At 39.5% G+C, this 21,379-nt stretch overlaps 1 protein-coding gene across 1 annotated transcript in view; it reads left to right on the forward strand.

The window, feature by feature from the left end:
• The window catches only part of unc-13 (protein unc13 homolog), a 205,044-nt gene that overhangs the window by 59,292 nt on the left and 124,373 nt on the right, over positions 1 to 21,379 (forward strand). Inside the window, exon 3 of the mRNA XM_080283857.1 lies at positions 6,297 to 6,311. Coding sequence (XP_080139983.1) covers positions 6,297 to 6,311 — 15 coding nt within the window. The remainder of the gene's footprint in view (positions 1 to 6,296; positions 6,312 to 21,379) is intronic.

The raw sequence follows: 21,379 nt of genomic DNA on the forward strand, positions 1-21,379 counted from the left end.
AGGTCTTGCATTTTTCCTCTGTCTGTATATATGCTTACCAGATTCCACATTCCGTTTTCTCTCCTTAAGGTTCCCCGTTTTTTTTTATTACATTTAAGGTTCCACCCCATCCCTAGTCACTAGCATAGATCTCAGTCCCTTTGTAAATATGATATGGTAGACTTGTATATATATATTTACATTTAACTGCACTCTTGTTTAAACCATGCATTAAAAAAAACAAATTGAAATTTTTGTTTTTCGGCTAAACTCGAGTATGGTTTCATCTCGTTAGGTTTTCATTCATGGTTTCATCATGTTTGTTGTCATTTCATTATTAATTACACTGAGGAAGAAATAAAACATGATTATATTTCACCTTTTTTTCGTTCTTCGTGGATTACATTTTCTTTTCAAACTGTGATTAAAGAAGTTAATTACATTGTTTTCTTGCCCACTGTCCTGTTATCTTTATTTTATTTATATTTCGTTTCTTCCGCCGTCTTTCCTTCCCCCTTCATTACTCTGTTCTTTATTACATTTACATTGTTTATTTTTTTTTAATTTTAAATAATCTGATTCTTCCTCCTACTGTCTTTAATTTTCTGTCATTTGTCTCTGATTATTTCTCTCTCTCTCTCTCTCTCTCTCTCTCTCTCTCTCTCTCTCTCTCTCTCTCTCCTTTGTATCCATTCAGTTTCCATCTTTTCCTGATTTCCTTCTCTCACCCCTTCCTCTTCCTTAATTGTTTGATGTTCCTCTCCCTTCCTCTTCCTCTTTTTTTCCCTCTTAGTTTTATTTTCCTTCTCTGGTTTCTTTGTCTCTCCTCTCGTCTGTGCTTTCTGTCTCTACATATATTTCTCTTGCCCCTTATTCTCTCTCTCTCTCTCTCTCTCTCTCTCTCTCTGTATTTATGTATATTTTGGACATACGTTAACTTTCACACACACACACACACACACACACACACACACACACACACACACACACGAGAAATGACACTAAACCATTCACCTTTTCCCCCCTCCTACACTCCCCTCCAATTCTCTCCCCCCTCCTCTTTCCACCTCCACCCCCCTCCTCTCTCCTCCACATCCTCACCTCACCTACCGTCCCCTCTCACTTCCCTCTCCCTGCTCACCTATGCACACTTCATCCCCTCCTCCCCCTCCCCCAGTTCCCCTCCCACCTTCCTTCTCCCCCACCTCTCCCTTTCCTCTCCCCTGCTCCCATCTAACCCCCCATCACTGCTCCCACTCCCTACTCTCCCCTGCCATCCCCCATCCCTTTGGTCTCTTACCTCCTTCCCCCCTACCCTAACATCTCCTCCCTTCCCCCTCCCCTAACATCTTCTTTCCCCCTCCTCTAACATCTCCTCCCTTCCCCCTCCCGTAACATCTCCTCCCATCCCCTTCCCCTAACATCTCGCTTCCCCCTCCCCTACCATCTCCCTTCCCCCTCCCCTACCATCTCCCTTCCCCCTCCCCTAACATCTCCCTTCCCCCTCCCCTAACATCTCCTCCCTTCCCCCTCCCCTAACATCTCCCTTCCCCCTCCCCTAACATCTCCTCCCTTCCCCCACCCCTAACATCTTCTCCCTTCCCCCCTCCCCAACATCTCCGCCCTCCCCCCTCCCCCCTCCCCCAATATCTCCTCCCTTCCCCCTCCCCTAACATCTCCTCCCTTCCCCCTTCCTCAGCATCTCCTCCCTTCCCTCTCCCCTAACATCTCCTTCCTTCTTCCTCCCCTAACATCTCCTCCCTTCCCCCTCCCGCAGCATCTCCTCCCTTCCCCCTTCCTCAGCATCTCCTCCCTTCCCCCTCCCCTAACATCTCCCTTCCCCCTCCCCTAACATCTCTTCCCTTCCCCTCCCCTAACATCTCCTCCCTTCCCCCTCCCCTAACTACTCCTCCCTTCCTCCTCCCCTAAAATCTCCCTTCCCCTTCCCTAACATCTTCTCCCTTCCCCCTTCCCTAACATCTTCTCCCTTCCCCCTTCCCTAACATCTACTCCCTTCCCCCTCCCCTAACATCTCTTCCCCCTCCCCTAACATCTCTTCCCCCACTCTCCACACCCCTCCCCTCTACTCCCTTATCTTCCTCCTTCCTCCCACCCCCTCTTCCTGCCCTCTCACCTCGTCCTTCAACCCTTCTTCCCCTCCCTCACCCTCTCCCCCTTCCCCCTCTTACCTTCCCCTTCCTTCACTATTCCCCATTACCCATCCACCTTTCCCCCCCTATTCCTCACACACACACACACACACACACACACACACACACACACACACACACACAGCAGCAGCAGCAGCAACAAAAACGTCTGGAATTGGACCACCGAATTTAATATAATTTTTTTACTCTTTATTAGTACAGAGTTTGGAGTTAGGTCCCTAGAATTTGTATCTTTATTTATTTATTCATTTATTTATTTATTTACGTATTTTGTACTATTACTTTTCCAGTGATTAATGTTGCGAGTGAAGAAATCCGGAGCAATTTTTTTGATCATTTTTATTCATAAGCGGAATGAAGTTATGAGCGAAGCATTTTGGGGCGAGTATGTTTGTTTTTATTTCACTCTGATTCGCCACGTTTGATGTCGAGAGTTTGGCGTTTTTTTGAGCATTCTCGAAGTCAGTCTCTCTCTCTCTCTCTCTCTCTCTCTCTCTCTCTCTCTCTCTCTCTCACAGCCAAGGATGAAGTAATTTTTCCGTTCATGGTTATCATTGTCGAAATCTTTTGTTTTTTTGCTTTTGAAGGAGAAAGCGATTTACATTTTTATTTATTTATTTATTTATTTATTTTTTTGCTCAAAAGCACTCTCGGATTCTGCATTTTATTTTTATATGTAATTTTTCTTTGTAATTTGGGCAGAGTTAGGAGTGGACAGTCATGCATTGTTATTATTATTATTATTTTCCATTTCAACGTTCTGGGATTTTCATTTTTTCGTTTTTGTTACGACTTTTGAAGCATTCTCAGATTATTTTTTTCGCTTATAATAATTTTGAAGCTCACGATGGAGTTTTTTATTTATTTATTTATTTATTTAATTAATTTATTTATTGCTTTTATAGCTACAAGCTTTCATTGATTTTTTGCCTTTTTGTTTTTTTCTTTTTTCCATTCTTTTTCTTTCATTCATTTTCATTTTCTTTCTTTTTCTTCTTCTTTTTTTTTTTTTTTTTTTAACTAGCATCAGAATACGAAAGGACCGCCATGCATTCCCGTCGCCGCTCCAAACATTCCCGATCATCGTAATTTTTCGTAGATGTTAAAAAGTAATAGATTTCTTTCGCTGTTAAAAGCATTCTCCGATTACCTGTTTCTCTTTTAGTTTCGTTCAGCCAGGTAGTGTTCACAGGGGATGCATTTTATCATTGTTATATGCATCCTTGGATTCCATATATATATTTTTTTCTTTTTTACTTTTCGGTCAAGTTAATGTGAAGTTGATTTTTTGTTGTAAGGATTCGAGGATTGCTCTCTCTCTCTCTCTCTCTCTCTCTCTCTCTCTCTCTACATATCTATCTATCAGTCTATGTCTATCGCTTTAAGCACATTTGAATAAAATAATAATAATAATAATAATAATAATAATCTGCGGTTTTATGTTTTTCTCATTTCTCTAAGCATGAAGCAAAGGCGGAAGAAATTTCACGTTAAGCATTCTCAGATTTTTGCGTTTTTTTTTTTCTCTGTTACCAGGTTTTTAAAATTAATGGTAATGGGATTTGCATTTATGAGCATTCACGCGTTCTCCATTTTTTTTTTTTTTTTACTTTTTTCTTGTGGCGTAATAAGGACATAGGAATTTTGATTTTTTCACATTATGCATTAGCGGATTTTCCTTTTTTTTTAGATTAAGGATTTACTGATTTTTCATTTTTTGGATTTCGGTATAGCTAGTTTTGAGGGGATATTTTGAAGGTTTGTTTCTTTATTTATCTATTTTTATTTTTTTGTATAGACAGTTGGGTTATCGAAAAAAAAGGAAAATTTTGAGCACTGTGACTACTTACTGACGAACTTTCTTTTGATTTTTGGTTTTCCTTTCGTTTTCTGTTTTTCATGATTTAGGCTTTGCTTATTATAGACGTGATTTTTTTTTTTTTTATACGAACTTATTTTTACGGTCGAACTAAAAACACTATGACCTATATCGTGATTCTGTATATTCTGACTTAGACATTTTACAATTTGGTGATTTTTTAAAAGTCATTTTTTCCCGGTCACTTACCTTAATATATACCTGTAAACAAAGGTGAGATTTTAGATTTTTTTACTGATAGATTTTTTTCCCAGCGTTTGAAATTTTATCATGGGGTTATAGGCTTTTTTTCGTTTTTTTTTCTTTTTCTTTTTTTATGGCATTTTATCGTTTAGGATTATATATTTTTTTTTGCGCTCTTGTTTCGCGGTGATTAAACCAGGGATTAGGCTGGATTAGGGGTCGGATTAATGTGAGGATAATATTTAAGTGAGTTAATCCCAGCGAGTGTGGTAAATGGATGTGATATTCGTTAAAGGAACCATGTATTATTTTTTTTATTTTTTATTAATCTTTATTTGTTTGTAAATTTGTATAAACAGAAAATACTTACGCACAACACAGGCTAAAGTACACACACACACACACACACACACACACACACACACACACACACACACACACACCATCATTCACAATCTCATCTTTTCGCCATCCCATTTTAATATCTCAGACAGGTTGGTTAATATTGTAGCTAAACACTATTGTATATATAATCTCTCTTTAAAATATATATATCTTAAACTATTGATACTATTATATATATATCTTTGCGTATATATGTGTGTCATACATATAAAAGGATGTGTTTATATATATACACGCATATATATGGGTGATAGTCATATATGCATCCATTTTTTACTGACTTGTACAGATAACATAGTGTTCAAAGAGTTCTCCCATCCTCCTCCTTCCCTTCTCCTTCTCCCAAATGTTGTCTCGCCTTTTTATCTATTTTTTATCTATTTATCCACTTCGTTATCGTGTTTTGATATCTTTTAAACTATCTTCTTTTGTGTTTTACGTTAACAATCTATTTCCATTATTTACTGTGTTTTATCTGTTATGTGTCTTCTTTGTTTTTCGTGTTTTTTTAATCTTTACCTCGTTTATCATGTTTTTTTTTTATCTTTTTATTTATCTCCTTCGTTTATCGTGCTTATTCTCTTGTTATCACTTTTTCGGTTATCGTTTTGTTATCTCTCCTTTTCCTGTTTTACTTATTTATCTCCATTATTGTCTTTTGTTTTGTCTTTTTTTTCCTCTTTCTATTCCGCCGTTTATAGTTTGATCTGTTTCCTCTGTTTGTCTTCTTTTATCTAAATCTTCTATTTATTATCTTTTACTTTTCTGCTATGTTTATCAGCGGTATCTATCTCCATTGTTTATTATCTTTCTTATATTCTCTGTTTATCAACTTCATTTATTTCCTCTTTTATCTTTTGTTTGATCTCCTTCATGTATTTTATTTTTGTGTATGCCTTTCGTTTATCACTTTTTTTTTCCTTTTCCTCGTGTCTCCCCTTCTCCTGTCCATTGTGTTTTCCTTTAGTCTCCTGTTTATCACCTGTTGTTCCCTGTGTTTGTCCTGTCTTCCTCCTCCTCACTCCCTTAACCCCGTTCCACCTCCTCCTTATCCTCCATTCTTGTAGTCCGCTGTACATATATGCCTGTGTGTCTCTCCATACTTGTATATATATCTAATCTCACATATCTCTATATATATATTTCAAATACGTCCTTGTCTTCATATATACTGTATATATTTTATAGTTTTTTTTTTCAGGATGTTTACTTACCTTTTGGTCTCTCTCTTTTATATTTCCTCCATATATTATAGTTTTTGCAGGATATATGACTACTTGGTCCTTTTCTCTCTCTTTTATATATATTTCGTCTTTTTGTATATATTTCTCCTCTCATTTATTTATATTTCTTCTCTTTTATATATATATTCCTCCATATATATATATATATATATATATATATATATATATATATATATATATATACATATATATATATATATATATATATATATATATATATATATATATATATATATACATATATATATATATATATATATATATATATATATATATATATTTTCCTTTGTCTTTTATACAGACACATATATTTATTTATATATTTATATATATCTTCTCTCATATATATTTCTTCTCTCCTTTTATATATATTTCTCCTATATTGTCACTGTCTTTATTCTTTTTGTATACCGACTGTCCACGTTCCCAATAAAGGGTCATCCTGGCCAGGTGGGTGAAACAAGTGCTCGGTGCTATAAAGTTTGACGAAGCGTACCTGAGACTCTGGCAACGCGCCGTCTGTGTCTGTGTCTAAAACAAATCTGTGTAACAAAAAAAAAAGTGCAAATTTGTGTCCTGCCATTAAAACCGTGTGGTGTCCATGTGATGAACTATTTTACTATTATTACTACTATTACTATCGAGTCTCTTGGTGTATTAATAATTTTTTTAAGTGTGACATGAAGATGGTTAAGTGTCCCTCCCCGCCCCTCCCTTTTTTATCCCCCCCCCTCTCAAGAAAAAACACCAAAATCTTCAAGTTTTTCCCCCCATCAGTGTCAAGTGTCAGTGTACCCCCAGAATATATTTGGTGTTTCATTCAGCAAGTTTCAGTGTTTTCTTAGAACAGTTTCCCCCTTCATGTGACTACTGCTACTACTTGAAAGAAAATAAAAAATCCCCCCCCCCCACTTCCCCTCCATCAACTTTTTCAGCCTCTGATTCCTGTCCCAGTCTTCTCTCTCGATGATTCCCCCACCTCCTCCCTCTCCCCTTCCCCTATCCTCATCCTTCTCACCTTTCCCCCTCCCCTCCCCTTCCCCCTCCACTTTCCCCTCCCCTCTCAAAACCTACCTCCTCACCCATCATTGACTCGACCTCGATCACATTCTTTTTCTTTATTTTTTTGCCTCTTTTTTTTTTTTTCTGATCATGGACAGTAAACAACCATGACCTCTTGTAAACAATGACGTCATTTTAATATATAATTTATTTTATTTTTGTCTCCAAACGATTGTATTTAGCGTGGGAGAGATTTTATTTATTTATTTATTAAGATCGACAAAGCCTACCCCATCAGCCTCTTCACTACCCGGTTCCTTCCCAAAGTGGTGTGATAAGCAAAATAAATCGCTGAGGAAAAGATGCTTCGGATTATATTGCAACCGAAATACGACTTAATCAGAGGGGACAGGCAAAATAAATCGCTGAGGGAAAGTGTGCTACGGTTTCTGTGGCCACGAGAATAGACCAAAATTCGAGACTAAAGTATGGTGTTCTCTTGCCACGAACTTTTTTTTCTTTTTTTAATATAAAATTTGGCCCATTTTTCTTATATTTTTTGCCTTTTTTATAATTATTTTCTTGTGATAAATATTTTGCCTTTCTTTTATGATAAAATTTTGGACTTTTTTCATTATAAAATTTTGGCCTTTTGCCTTATGATAAAATTTTGCCCGTTTTTCATGATAAAATTTTGGCTTTTTTCTTATGATAAAATCTTGGACATATTAGTAAACCTTATGAACTTGAGGACGTCAGTTATGTTTTATTCAGGCTTTATTTATTTGTTTTTTTATTTTATTTACCTTTAAATTACCGATTGTGCTGGTAGTGAAGGGGTTTGTGGGGGTTCACTGCGGCCTCTTCAGTTTGAAACGTCTCCTCAGAGCTGAGTATAATGGTTTTGAAATAATAATAATAATAATAATAATAACAGGTAAGACGTTCTGTAAAATAAATACGGTCGTATAACAAGTACAATAATACGTCCTTTAGTAATAATAATAATAATAATAATAATAATAATAATAATAATAATAATAACTAATAATAATGATAACTAATAATAATAATAATAATAATAAAAGTCAGATCCTCCTCTCAAGACATCTTCAAAGACGTCTTAACATTGACTTCATTTCCTTCGCTGACGTCACAAAGCCTCACCTCTTACCATCATCTCGTCTTTTTTTTTTTTTAATTTAATTCAAGCTCCCCAGACGATTTTAGAGAGAGAGAGAGAGAGAGAGAGAGAGAGAGAGAGAGGAGGCGCAAGTGAAGGCTTTATTACACCTCACCAGTTTTAAAAATTTTCCGTTGAAGAAAGAAAATTAAAAAAAAGTAATTTCCTTTGTACAAAAAAAAAAAAAATAGCGAAGTAGCAAGACCCAAAAAATAAAAAAACAAAACAAAATAAATTACATATAAAAAGACGTCATCATGGGCAAGGGGTACGTGACTTCCTGACGCCCTGACTTCACTTCCCTCCTGGATGTCACAATCCCTTTACCTCTTCACCACGACGACCTTCCCCCCTCCTAATTACTATCATTATCTCTGTCATATATATCATTAAAATCGCCTTGTTTTAAAAATTAACTATATCACCTTAATGTCATCACAGAAATATCTATAATTATCTATCTGCTATTTCTCTCTCTCTCTCTCTCTCTCTCTCTCTCTCTCTAATAGGTAGCTTTAAGAATATTCATAACTTCTGCATCTTCATCGTTTCACCCTCTTTGACATCAATAAAGGATTCTTATATAGTCTAGTCTACAGCCTGATGATAAAGTTATGCCCTAAATGTGTGTGTGTGTGTGTGTGTGTGTGTGTGTGTGTGTGTGAGAGAGAGAGAGAGAGAGAGAGGTTAAAATGTCTCAAGATATTGGTGTTTTGCTCTCTGTTTTAATAAATGTTACTCTTAAGGAACCTTGTATGCTTTCAATTTTATAAGTATTTCTCCTTGAGGGTATTGTATTTGCTTGTTTGTTTATTTGTGTTTTAATGCCCCCCTTTAGGTGTTTTGTGTGATTAGTGTTTTTCCTCATGTTTTTCCTTGTGCCTGGTGTGTTTCTTAAAATATTTCTTTAAGGTGTTCCATATTTTCTTGTTGGATTTTGAGATGTTTTGACTAAGGTAATAATTTTCTTGTGTAGTTTCTTAGGTGTTACCTCCGTTTTTTTTTTTTTTTTTTTTTTTTGTGGACTAGCTGATTCTCTCTCTCTCTCTCTCTCTCTCTCTCTCTGGTTTCTGTCGGATTACTGTCGACGTTAAGTATAGTCTGACGTCTCTTTAAGGTTTCTAACTCATCTCTTCTATCTAATTTGGTTTCTATCATCCCATTCGGTTTCTATCTCAAGTTCCTGGTTCTTTTACTGTTTTCTGTGTAATGTTTCTCTTTCTCTTTTCTGTCTATTTCGTCTCTGGTTTCTGTCTAATCTGGAGTTTGTTTCAGGGTTTCTCTGGTTTCTGTCTCAGGTGTTTTCATTTCCCTTCCCTCCAAAACTTTTCCAATATTCGCAGCCCTGTCCAGCTCCCCGCCCCCTCCTCCCACTCCATCCCCCCCTCCCACTCCACCTCTTTCATCTCCTCCCAATCCACCCTGTCACCCCAGTCCACCTAATTCGCTCCTCTCCCCGGTTTCCAGGCTTCCCAGTTCCCGGTATCGGCATAAGTCATACGTTTTCCCCAATACACCCCTTTGCCACTCCCCAACCCATCTCAGTCACATAGTTCCCAGTCCACCTTATCTCCCCAATCACCAGTCTCCCCAATTTTCCCACTCCCCAGTTCACCTAATCCCCCCATTTCAATCTCTCCACCCAGTTCTAGTTCTTTCCAGTCATCACAGTCCACCCACTCTTCAAAATACTTCAGTTTCCCAGTTCACGTAAATCATTCTCTTCAGTTCACCTACTCTGCTCCCATTCCTCAATCTTCCAGTTCCTAATCCCGGTTTCCCAGTAACTCTCCATGCCTCCCAGTACATCTCTTCTTCCTCTACCCGGTATTGTGATTGCTGACTTTCTTTGCTTGTGGTGGGGTCTCGTTCACATACGGTCTTTCTCACTGTTTGATGACAAGGGGGACTCTCTCTCTCTCTCTCTCTCTCTCTCTCTCTCTCTCTCTCTCTCTCTCTCTCTCTCTCTCTCTCTCTCTCTCTCTCTCCATTCATAGTCTACCTACGTACCTGTCTATCTGTCTCACTCTGTCTACCATCCTGTCTATCTGTGTCACCCAGGCTCTCTATCTATCAATCTATCTGTGTATATCTATCAATCTTTCTATATCTATCAATCCTATCTACATACCTGTCTCCCTGCTACTTCCGGTGTGTCTCCCTCTCCACCTGGCGCTCATTAGCAACCCAATTTACCTGAGTCGTGTGTCCAGCAGGTGTAATTAAAGGTGTGGGATAGGTGTATTGAACTGGACTTTGTGGCTACCATATTCCCATTTTCCTTTATTCAGTCACTATATTTACAGTCTTTTACACTTACATTTACACTTATATAATCATCCTCCTGTATTTAGTTTCGTACACTTATACACTTACACTTACATTACACTTATACACTTACATTCCTCTTCCTTCATTTAATCACGTTATGTACAGTCATTTACACTAATTTTTACTTATATAACCCTGGCGTGTGGGGTTGGCTTACTTTATTAAATGTACTGTTCTAATTCCCTAACATTTTCCTCATTATTTCTATATATATCTTTTTATTATTATTATTTTTTTTTTGGGGGGGAGGGCTTGTTCAATCCCCGTCACTAATTTTACACTTCAGTTTTGGCTTTATTTTTCCTTCATTTTCTCCTCTTTTTACACGATTAAATTGATATACCATAACCTCTTTATCCCATTGCATTACACTTAATCCACATCCCTGAAAATTGTTCCACTTTTTCCCTTTTTTATAGATTTTTTTGGCGCCCCATCTATACCAAATTTATGCAGGTTATACAGTTTATCCGCTTTTTACACAGTTTTCATTTTTTCAACCACTTATTTTTTCACTATAACTCATTTCACAGTTTCTTCACACGTAACTATATTTTTTCTTTCACCTTCTCCATTTTTTTTTTTTTCTCCTCACATCCCACTCACCTTGTGTCGGTATCTCTGGTTAGATCCTGTCTATTTTTAATCCATCACAGGCTTTTATTTGATAAGGGGAAGGATATTTGCAGCTAGTCCTTTCATTCGACCCTAGTTCATACATTTTTTTCTTTTATATTTTTGTATCAGTTAGCCCCCCCCCACCTCTCTCTCTCTCTCTCTCTCTCTCTCTCTCTCTACGGGTATTTAATTTCACTCTATTCATAATTTTCAAACATCCTATATACCGTACTGTATTTACTTTTCATTCAAATTTTCTTTTTTTTGTATACCCAGCTTTATCCCATTTTCTTTCATTTATGGTGGGCATGAGTCTTTTTTCCCATTTTCTGCCATATATCGGTAAGTTTTTTATTTATTTATTTATTTATTTATATGTAGTGTTAATTTATCTCAATAACATCCTCGTCATCTGGCACTTTGAGCTGCGTTAAGTTGCCATTAAAGTACAAGTGCCATATGAGACCACAGTCATTCTCGTTACATCCTTCCTTCCTCTTAACACTTCCTTGTAACACTCAGGTAACAGTCCATCACTTCACCTGTCTTCGTTACCTGGTTTCATGGGTCCCAGGTGTGTCAGGCAGAGAGTTAAGTGTTGTTAAAGAGAATAAAGTGGCAGTTTATATCTTCCAACACTTATTTTTTGCACAGTTACACCTCTTCTTCAACGTAACATCCTAGTAACACCCCAGTAACGAGCCTCCATCTCCCCTGTTATCACCCTAATCACCTGGTACTGTAGTTGGTTGGGGGTGCCAGGAAGTGCCAGAGAAAGTGCCATTTTAAGTGCCACATCACCTTTTATAACACTTTATCTCCAACATAACACCCTGTCATAACACCCAGTAATAAGCCCTCACCTCCCTGTTACCACTCTCGTCACGTGGTTCTCTCAGCGGTGCCAGGAAGTGCCAGGGAAAGTGCCAGGAAAGTGCCACAACTGCCTCAGGGAAGAAAAAAAAGTGGTGAGAGAGATTCATTGTCCAAGTTCCCACAGGGTCGAGGGGAGGGTGGTTTCTGTCGCTGTTGATCTTTCTGTTCCTGTTGATCTTGCCGTTGCTGTTGCTCTTGCTGCTGTTTCTCTTCTCCTGTCTCTCCTCTTCCGTTTATCCCATTTCTCTTCTGTTTTTCTTCTTCCATCCTCCTCCTTTTTTCTTTCTTCCCCTTTTTCATCTTCTGTTTCATTCTTTTCTTTCCTTCTGTTTCCTTCATCTGTTCCTCTTTCTGTTCCTCGACCATTTTTTCCTCCTCCTCTTTCTTTGCTACCTCTTCTTTCTCTTCCTCATCATCTTCATCTTTCTCATCGTACTCTTCTTCATCTTTCATCTTCTTCCTCTTTTTTTTTTTCCTTGCCCACTCTTCGTTATCTTACGTTCTTTCCCTCATCTTCCCCGTGTGTGTGTGTGTGTGTGTGTGTGTGTGTGTGTGTGTGTGTGTGTGTCTGTGTCTGTGTCTGTCTGTGTCTGTGTGTCCTTCCCACGCCCGGTCTTCCCCTTCTTCCATCCATCTGTCACTCTTCCTCCCCCTCTAGTTTTTCCCCCTCGTCCTCTCATCAATTTCTCACACCCTCTTTCTTTATGTCTCGCTCCTACCTTCATCTGGTCTTTCATTTGCTCTCTCTCTCTCTCTCTCTCTCTCTCTCTCTCTCTCTCTCTCTCTCTCTCTCTCTCTCTCTCTCTCTCTCTCCTGGGAATGTCCATGCTCTCTCTTCCTCCCACATAAAGTTTGTTCATCATCATTCTCTCTCTCAATCTCATCTTTTTATCTCTTCTTTTTTATCCCTTTCTCTCTTTCATCTCCTCCTCCTCCTTCCTTTCGTCTTCAGATATTTTTATATTTTGGTGGTTTGGTGTCTTTGTTCCTCGTTATTGTTGTTGTTGTTGCTGTTGTTGTTGTGTGTTGTTGTTGTTATAAAGTAGACGATCGATTCTGGCAGCTCATGTTGTGTTTTTATCTGGGTCGTGTGAATTCGGACTGAGAGACTGTGTGGTGTGGTATGATGTGATGTGGTGTGGAGTGGTTTGTTGTGATGGGTATGGTGTGGTGTGGTGTGATGTGGTGTTGTGGGATGTGGTGTGGGTTGCAGCTTGGCAGTGTGTACAACTAACACGACTTTTGATGTTAATAGAGCTTGAGTTGCGTGGTGTGTGTGTGTGTGTGTGTGTGTGTGTGTGTGTGTGTGTGTGTGTGTGTGTGTGTGTGTGTGTGTGTGTGTGGATACCTGAAAATCCTTGAATCGTTATTATTTTTATTATATACATGCTTCTTGAATTTCATCTCTTTCTCAGTCTCTCCCTGTTTAATTCTACCACTTTCTTGTTTTCAGTCTATTTCATTCTGTATTTTTTTCCATCATATATAAACCATTCTTTCATTCTGTCTTTCTTTCATCACAATCTCCATTCATATAGCTCATCTCTCATTCTGTCACTTCTTCCTGTCTCACTTGATGCTTCCTTCTCTACCTCTTTCAAATGTTAGGTATCTCATTGGTGACAGCAAAAAGGAAAAAAAAAAACGAAAAGAAATAATCACCTCTTTTCAGTTTTAACATTATTTTGTATCCCAGCGTCTGTTTGGTGATTCTCATTCATTCACTGCTTCATTCATTCACTGCTTCATTCATTTTTCAGTGCTATTTCAGGCTTTCAGCACTTTTTTCAGGATATCCCCGTTTTCTCCTTTACTCTCTATTACCAAACCATTCATCAAGTCAGGTTTTCATCAGCTTGACTATTTTATTGACTCAGCCATTCACTGACTCAACCATTCACTGACTCAACCATTCACTGACCCAACCATTCACTGACTCAACCATTCACTGACTCAGCCATTCACTGACTCAACCATTCACTGACCACCATTCACTGACTCAACCATTCACTGACTCAGCCATTCACTGACTCAACCATTCACTGACTCAACCATTCACTGACCCAACCATTCACTGACTCAGCCATTCACTGACTCATCCATCCATTGACGTAACAGTTCGTTATTTTGACGTGTCTCTGACTAAAAAAATAAAAAAGTAATATAAATGAAATAATCTGAATATCCTTAATTGCAGACAACGCCTCAATGGCGCTGGTAACCCCCCATCCCACCCCTAATCCTTACGCCCATTTACTGCCCACTTACGCCCATTTACCGCCCACTTACGCCCATTTACCCACACTTACGCCCACTAACGCCCCTTTTACGCCCACTTGCGTCCCCTTTACGCCTACTTACGCCCCTTTTACGCCTACTTACGTCCCCTTTACCCCTACTGACGCCCCCTTTACGCCCACTTACGTCCCCTTTTATGCCTACTTACGCCCACTTACGCCTACTTACGCCCACTTACGCCCCCTTTACGCCCTCAAGAAGAACGTGTTGACCACAGACTTCTGGTTACGCTTCGCCAACCTTCTCCCTGATTTCGGCCAATATAATGTTAAGACCAACGCCCCCCTCCCCTCCCCCCCTCCTTCCCCCCTCGGAGGTGGGTGCGGCCTGGCTGGGTCCTTCCGGGTCAAGAGAGGTCAAGGAAGAGGTCAAGTGTAGTCGGGGTGTGTCGAGTCTTAAGTTTGAAGGGGTTAGGTGTTAAAAGTCTATATAATATTATGGTCCGAGTTAGAAGTAATGGTTTGCTGCATTTAGCTCTGAAGATTACTCTTTGTATGTATATATGTATGTAGCCTACGTATTTATATGTATGTATATAGCCTGCGTATGTACAGTGTATGTATGTATGTTTGAATGTAGTATGTATGTATGATGAATGTATGTTGTAGTTATGTATGTATGATGAATGTATGTTGTAGTTATGTATGTATGATGAATGTATGTATGTATGTGTGAATGAATATGTATGTATTTATAAATGTATGCATATGTATGTGTGTATGTATGTATGTATATGTATGTATGTATGTATGTATGCTCACCTGGATTAAAATTCTTGTAGTCATTAAGATTCGGAATTAACATTAAAGCATTTATTTTCCTGCAGCAATGAGGTCAGGGTTAGTTATGCGATTAAATTACCTTCCCTTTGATGTTGATTGTGATTTGATCCCAGGTTAGAGGTCAGTGGGTGGGTAGAATTAGTTTTATTGGTAGGTATTCCTGATGACAAGCAATTGAAGGACCACTTTCAGGAATTGCATACCGTGATGTTCAGTACCATCATCATCATCATCATCATCATCATCTTGGAACATATTCCCCACTGTCACTAACTGAGAGGCAGGAGCCAAAAACTGAAAGATGAATCACGTATCATTATCATCGTCATCATCATCATCATAATCACCACCACCACCACCACCACCACCATAAAACTGTGCATATATGTACTACGGTATATAAGGTGTGAGTTATTATTAAAGACTTAGGGATTTGAGGTAAAGGAAGCAGTAAGTCCCCATCAATTATCATGCCCTGTGTCATAGTAGCTACGAGGCTGCTTGTATCACGAGTATTGAATAGTAAGGTCACCACATACGTACCCTGGCAAGCTTATTGTTTTATTTTTTACGTTTTTTTTTCTTTTATTTGTCTTTAATAGCTTTTGGTCCTTCTAGTGGCCTCTTTGGAGACGCTGAAGATAAAGGGGTGTATCTTGCTCCTTCAGCCCCCCCCCTCTCTCTCTCTCTCTCTCCCTTTCTACCTCGAGATGGCTTTATTTATGCATATAGGACACTTGTAATCTGGTGTATGGATTTTTCTTTTTACTCTATTTTTCCTCCCGTTTTTCTTTTCTGTTTTAAGAGAAAAATAGTGGGAGTTGATGTTTAATAGGGAGTGAAATGATGAAGGGATTGATGATGGGATTAGTGAAGGGATTGATGATGGGATTAATGAAGGGATTGATGATGGGATTAATGAAGTGATTGATAATGGGATTAATGAAGGGATTGATGATGGGATTAATGAAGGGATTGATGATGGGATTAATGAAGGGATTGATGATGGGGTTAATGAAGGGATTGATGAACGTGATATCTAAACACCCCCCACCCCCCAAATTCGAAAAATGTCTCCTAGAATGAATAAAATTTCCAGAGGTAAAAGAGAGAGAGAGAGAGAGAGACCACAAAAAGATGCTATCGTAGTGAAGGACTCAGGGTAATTTAAAAAAAAAAAAAAAAAAAAAAAAAAAAAAAACGAAAAATCCAAGTTCAATATATACTGTGGTAGGCAGAGGTGAGGGCCCCTATCTCCCCTCCCCCCTCCATCACCTGCCTTTGAAGATCCCCCCCCCTCTCTCTCTCTCTCTCTCTCTCTCTCTCTCTTTCTCTCTCTCTCGCTGGCGGTATCGTTTTTCTTTAGCTCAGGGACGAGAGGGGGACGGTATATCGGGTCATCTGCCCCCCCTCCCCTCCCCTCCCCTCCCCTCCCTCCTCAGTGTCGTATAGGGGGAGGGGGGAAGGTGTGGTAAACTGTTGTAGAGGGGGATGCAGTAGGAGATTGTGGTAGGAAGGGACGGGGGAGGTGTGGTAGGAGACTGTGGTAGGAAGGGACGAGAGCGGTGTGGTAGGAGACTTTGGTAGGAAGGGAACGGGGGAGGTGTGGTAGGAGACTGTGGTAGGAAGTGACGGGGGAGGTGTGGTAGGGGATTGTGGTAGGAAGGGACGGGGGAGGTGTGGTAGGGGATTGTGGTAGGAAGGGACGGGGGAGGTGTGGTAGGGGATTGTGGTAGGAAGGGACGGGGGAGGTGTGGTAGGAAGGGACGGGGGAGGTGTGGTAGGAGACTGTTGTAGGAAGGGGTGGGGGAGGTGGTAGACATGCTGATCTGGATGGTTTGTGGTAACGTTTGGTAGGAAGCTATGGTAGGAATTGATAAGAGGAAAGGTTGGTGTGGTAGGAATTACAGTAAGGTTTGTGGTAGGAATGACAGGAGGTGGTGTGGAAGAGTTTGGGTAGATGTTCATTGTGGTAGGAAATGTGGTAGTGTGGTGTGTGTTTGTGGTAGGTGTGGGAGTTTGGGAAGCATGTTTGGTAGCAGTGATCATGCTGATGGTTTGTGGTAGCTGCAGTTGTGTGTTGGTGCCTGGTATCCTTACGTCATACGGAGGAGAAGAGGGAGGAAGGAGGGGGTTGGGGTAGGTGTGGTAGTAATGTTGATGTGGAGGTTGTGGTAGGAGACTGTGGTATAAGTAGTGATATGAGGTTTATGGTTGACAGTATTGGTAGTAATTAGTGTGTGTGTGTGTGTGTGTGTGTGTGTGTGTGTGTGCGTGTGGACAGGTAGACAGAAAGTTAATATCAACATTCAAACCACCACCTTTACACCATACCCTGTACACCATGGCAACCATATTTTAAGTTCTATCACCACCATACCATGTGTGTTAGAAGCAGCATTCTGTACCCTACCATGTCCGCTGTACCGTTTATTGAACCAAACCATCTTTCTCCCATAAATGCCCATTACCACTCATACTATCACCATTCCATAATTTCAGGTGCCATACTTAACATCTCTCATAGGTAAAATTCAGTCACCACCAACTTTACAACCCCATTCTCCCCCTATTCTCTCCCCCCATTATCTCCCCACCATTCACTCTCCCCGTTCTCTCCCCTACCCTTCCCTGACTACCATAGCGGCCACCATGAGACCAGTGTAGCATAACAAGAGCGGTAATTTCCCTTGAGGAGGATCATAACGGGACAGCAAACACCACAACACTCTAACCCCATCCCGGTACACCCCAGTCCACACCTAACCCCATCCCGGTACACCCCAGTCCACACCTCAGTACGCCCCAGTCCATACCAAACCCCATCCCGGTACACCCCAGTCCACACCTAACTCAATCCCGGTACACCCCAGTCCACACCTAACCCCATCCCGGTACACCCCAGTACGCCCCAGTCCATACCAAACCCCATCCCGGTACACTCCAGTCCACACCTAACCCCATCCCGGTACACCTCAGTCCACGCCAAACCCCATCCCGGTACACCCCAGTCTCCCGGTCAGCCAGTTCACAGTCCTTTAGTACAAGGTCGGGTTTACCCCAATACCAAATCATTATCATCATCATCATCGTCATCGTCGTTGTTATCGTCATTTTCTTCATCATCATCATTATAATCCTCCTCCTCATCATCATCATCATCATCATCATCATCATCATCATCATCATCATCATCACTTACCTAGTACTGTTAATCTAGCTAGGTAGATTAGGTAAGGAGATAAGCAAAGACTATGGCAGAATTCTGTTGTATAGAAAATGGAGTGTGGTAGGAACCGTTGGTATGTTTGGTAGGTAATTGTGTGGTAGTGATGGTAGTATGATTGGTAATGGTAATTTTGCGTAGGAGGTACGATTATGGTAGAAGTGGTAGGAATTGTGGTATGGTAGTAATTGTAGGTACAGATATATATGGTAGGTAAATATATGGTAGAGGATTTGGTTGGACTAGTTATGATAGGAATGGTAGGTTTGTGTGGTAGGTAGGGATGTGGTTAGTATTACGCTGTGGTATTTGGTAGGTAAAGCTATGGTAGAGAACTGTAATATGAATGATGGTATGGTAGGAGTGGTAGATTTATGTGGTAGGTAGGTAGGAATGATAGGTTTCTGTGGTAGGTAGATAGGTAGGTAGGAATGATAGTTTTGTGTGGTAGGTAGGTAGGTAGGTGGGAATGATAGGTTTGTGTGGTAGGTAGGTAGGTAAGCATGATGGGGGTGTGTGGTAAGTAGGGATGTGGTTGGTATTACACTGTGGTAGGGGTGGCTGGGTATTTTCTGTGCTAGCAACACTTTAATTTTCCCTCTGCTCTAAGCACCTCAACTTTACGATCTCGCGGGAAATTGCGTTGGTTTTTATGTATCGGTGCGTTTTTATAGGCAGTAAATCCTTGTGTTTATAATTATTTATTTTGGTTTCTTCATTATTCTTGATTTTGCTGACAATTTTTTTTATTTTTACATTTTTTGTCCAGCTGTATATATGTTTGGATTTTTTATTCACTTTTTTCAGTTTTTATTTTTTTTACTTTTTTCATAATTTGTCCAGTTGTATTTGTTTTTTTCCTTTTCATTTTCTTTTTTGTCCAGTTGTATTTGTTTGTATTTTTTTTTTTTTCATTTTTTGTCCACTTGTATATGCTGTTTTTTTTTTTTTTTTTAACTTTTTCGTTTCCGGTTGTATTTATTTTTTTTTTTTTCAATTTTTTGTCCTTTCGTATGTATGCATTTTCTCGCATTTACTTTCTTCTTCTTCTTCTTTTTTTTACTGATTAAGCGAAGAAAAATTTGCATATTGCGTGTATTACGTTATTGAATTTCTTATCATTTAAACACAGTGTCTCTCTGTTCACGTCCTGTCTCCCCTCCACGTGTAGTAATGGCCTTGGAGGACTTGTGCCTTTAAACGTACACGGAATAGAGGTTAATATCGCGTGGTGAGTGATGCGTCGGGAGTGTGGGGTCTGTCTTTTTAGGTCACGTGATAAGATCTAGAGGGTGGGATTAGATTACGTGAGAAAATAGGCGACGTGGAGAGAGTAGGTTACGTGATACATCAATAGTATATACGGTGTAATTTGTATTGTTTTATAATTATGGGGGTCATGATAAGTAGATAATTTTAACCTGATATTAGGTCATCTTAGTCCAGTTATATTGAGATTAGGTCATACTAGAAAAAGACTATAGATTTTCCGTTAACCAAAGGGCAAAAATAGGTCTTAGAAAAAAAAAATCAGGCTATGTTAAAATTAGGTCGTATAGGTATTGAGGCAGCAATTAGGAAGGAGAATGAGGTCATACCCGAGTTGACCCGTGACCTGACCTGACCTGGCCTGTCCTAGCCTGCGAGGAGGGGAAGGAGGTGGCCTAGTATCACCTCTTGGTTTGTGTCCGCTCTCCCGCAACCCCCCACTGACCTCACCCCCCTCCCCGCCCCCCACACCCTCTCCCCTCTTCTTGCTCTCACGCATCACCCCTACTCACTCGACTACCCCATAATTTCAAGGTACCATTCCCTTAATCAGATTACTTTTAATTGATTTCCTAAAATTTGTAGACTCGTTTTAATTTCAAGCCAGATATTATGATCCCTTTTCTCCATTAATGCAGTACTTTTATCTTTGAAGCTGAAATATATTTGCAAGCTCGTTTTCAGAGTCAAAATTTAAGGTGACTCTTCTGTTAATCAGAAAAAAATTTCCAGCCTAAAGTTTTTGCAAGACTTTTTTCAGTCAAAATTTAAGGCAACTTCCACTAATGAGATAATATTTCCATCATTCTGCGTCTTCAATTTGTAAGCACTTTTTTAGGCATCCATGTTAAGGTAATTTTTTGGTTAGTGTTTATTCCCCCCTTCTTAAAAGTGGCACATTTCCCTAAACAGCTTACTATCTGTTCACTCCTTCCTAAAATTGGCAAGCCCATTTTGAAGCCTTATTATGCTAGCCGGTGGAAGAACACCCACACGCTCAGACATAACACTTTATTCCAATGCGTTTTTGGGAACAATTGGAACCAACTTTTCCCCTCCAGCACTCACAAAGGCAGACAAAAAGTTTAAGCCCCGAAGACAAAATGTTAAATCCTCTCAGTTTCGGCGGCAACTGAGATAAATACTTTTTTTTTCAGTGCCTTTATTGGTAGACAAAAAAGTTGATGTCTTTGAGTTTCGGCGATAAATGATTTTTTTTTTTTCCTGCAACATCCACAGTGGCATACCAAAAATTTAATCTTGTCAGTTTTTTCGACACCTGGGATAAACCTTTTTCGTCTGCAGTACCAACAGTAGCAGACAGTTTCTTTTTTATTTTATTTTTTTAAGCCGTCGAAATTTCAGAAGACGCTTTTCGTTTATAGCACCCACAGCTCCCTACGAGAAAAGTTTGTTCCGATCGTCGACGAAAATGTTTGAAATAAGTTTTTTTGCCTACCGCTTTGGGTATTGCATATGTTGCAGAATAAAATAAGTATTCCAGTAGTCGCCGAAGCTGGTTTGAATACATTTTTCATCTGCCATTGTCGTTGTTGCAGAGGAAAAAAATGTTTATTCCGGTTGTCGAGGCTGTTTTCAGTAACTTTTTCGTGGACCATTGTTTTTCTTCGTTTCAAAATTTTTAAAACATGCTTGCGAGATTTCCAGTCAGTAGGTCGCCACTTTTTTTTTTTTTTTTTTTTTTTTTTTGGGGGGGGGGGCTTGCTATTAATGGGCTGTTTATTTCCCTACCTCAGTTTACCTTTCCTATAATCAAATTTTGTATCATCAAGTAGCTATTCTATTCCTCCAGTTCAGCTCTTAATTGGCAAACTCAAAGCCCCACTTTTGGTAATTACATTTTATTGGTTGATACTAATGAGCTGTCTGTTTTCCTGACTCATTTTGGAAGCGCCACAATTACCTGTTGATA

Source organism: Coenobita brevimanus, chromosome 98 (assembly GCF_032717465.1).
Source record: "Coenobita brevimanus isolate Jiangsu-jjx chromosome 98, ASM3271746v2, whole genome shotgun sequence".
NCBI lineage: Eukaryota > Metazoa > Arthropoda > Malacostraca > Decapoda > Coenobitidae > Coenobita > Coenobita brevimanus.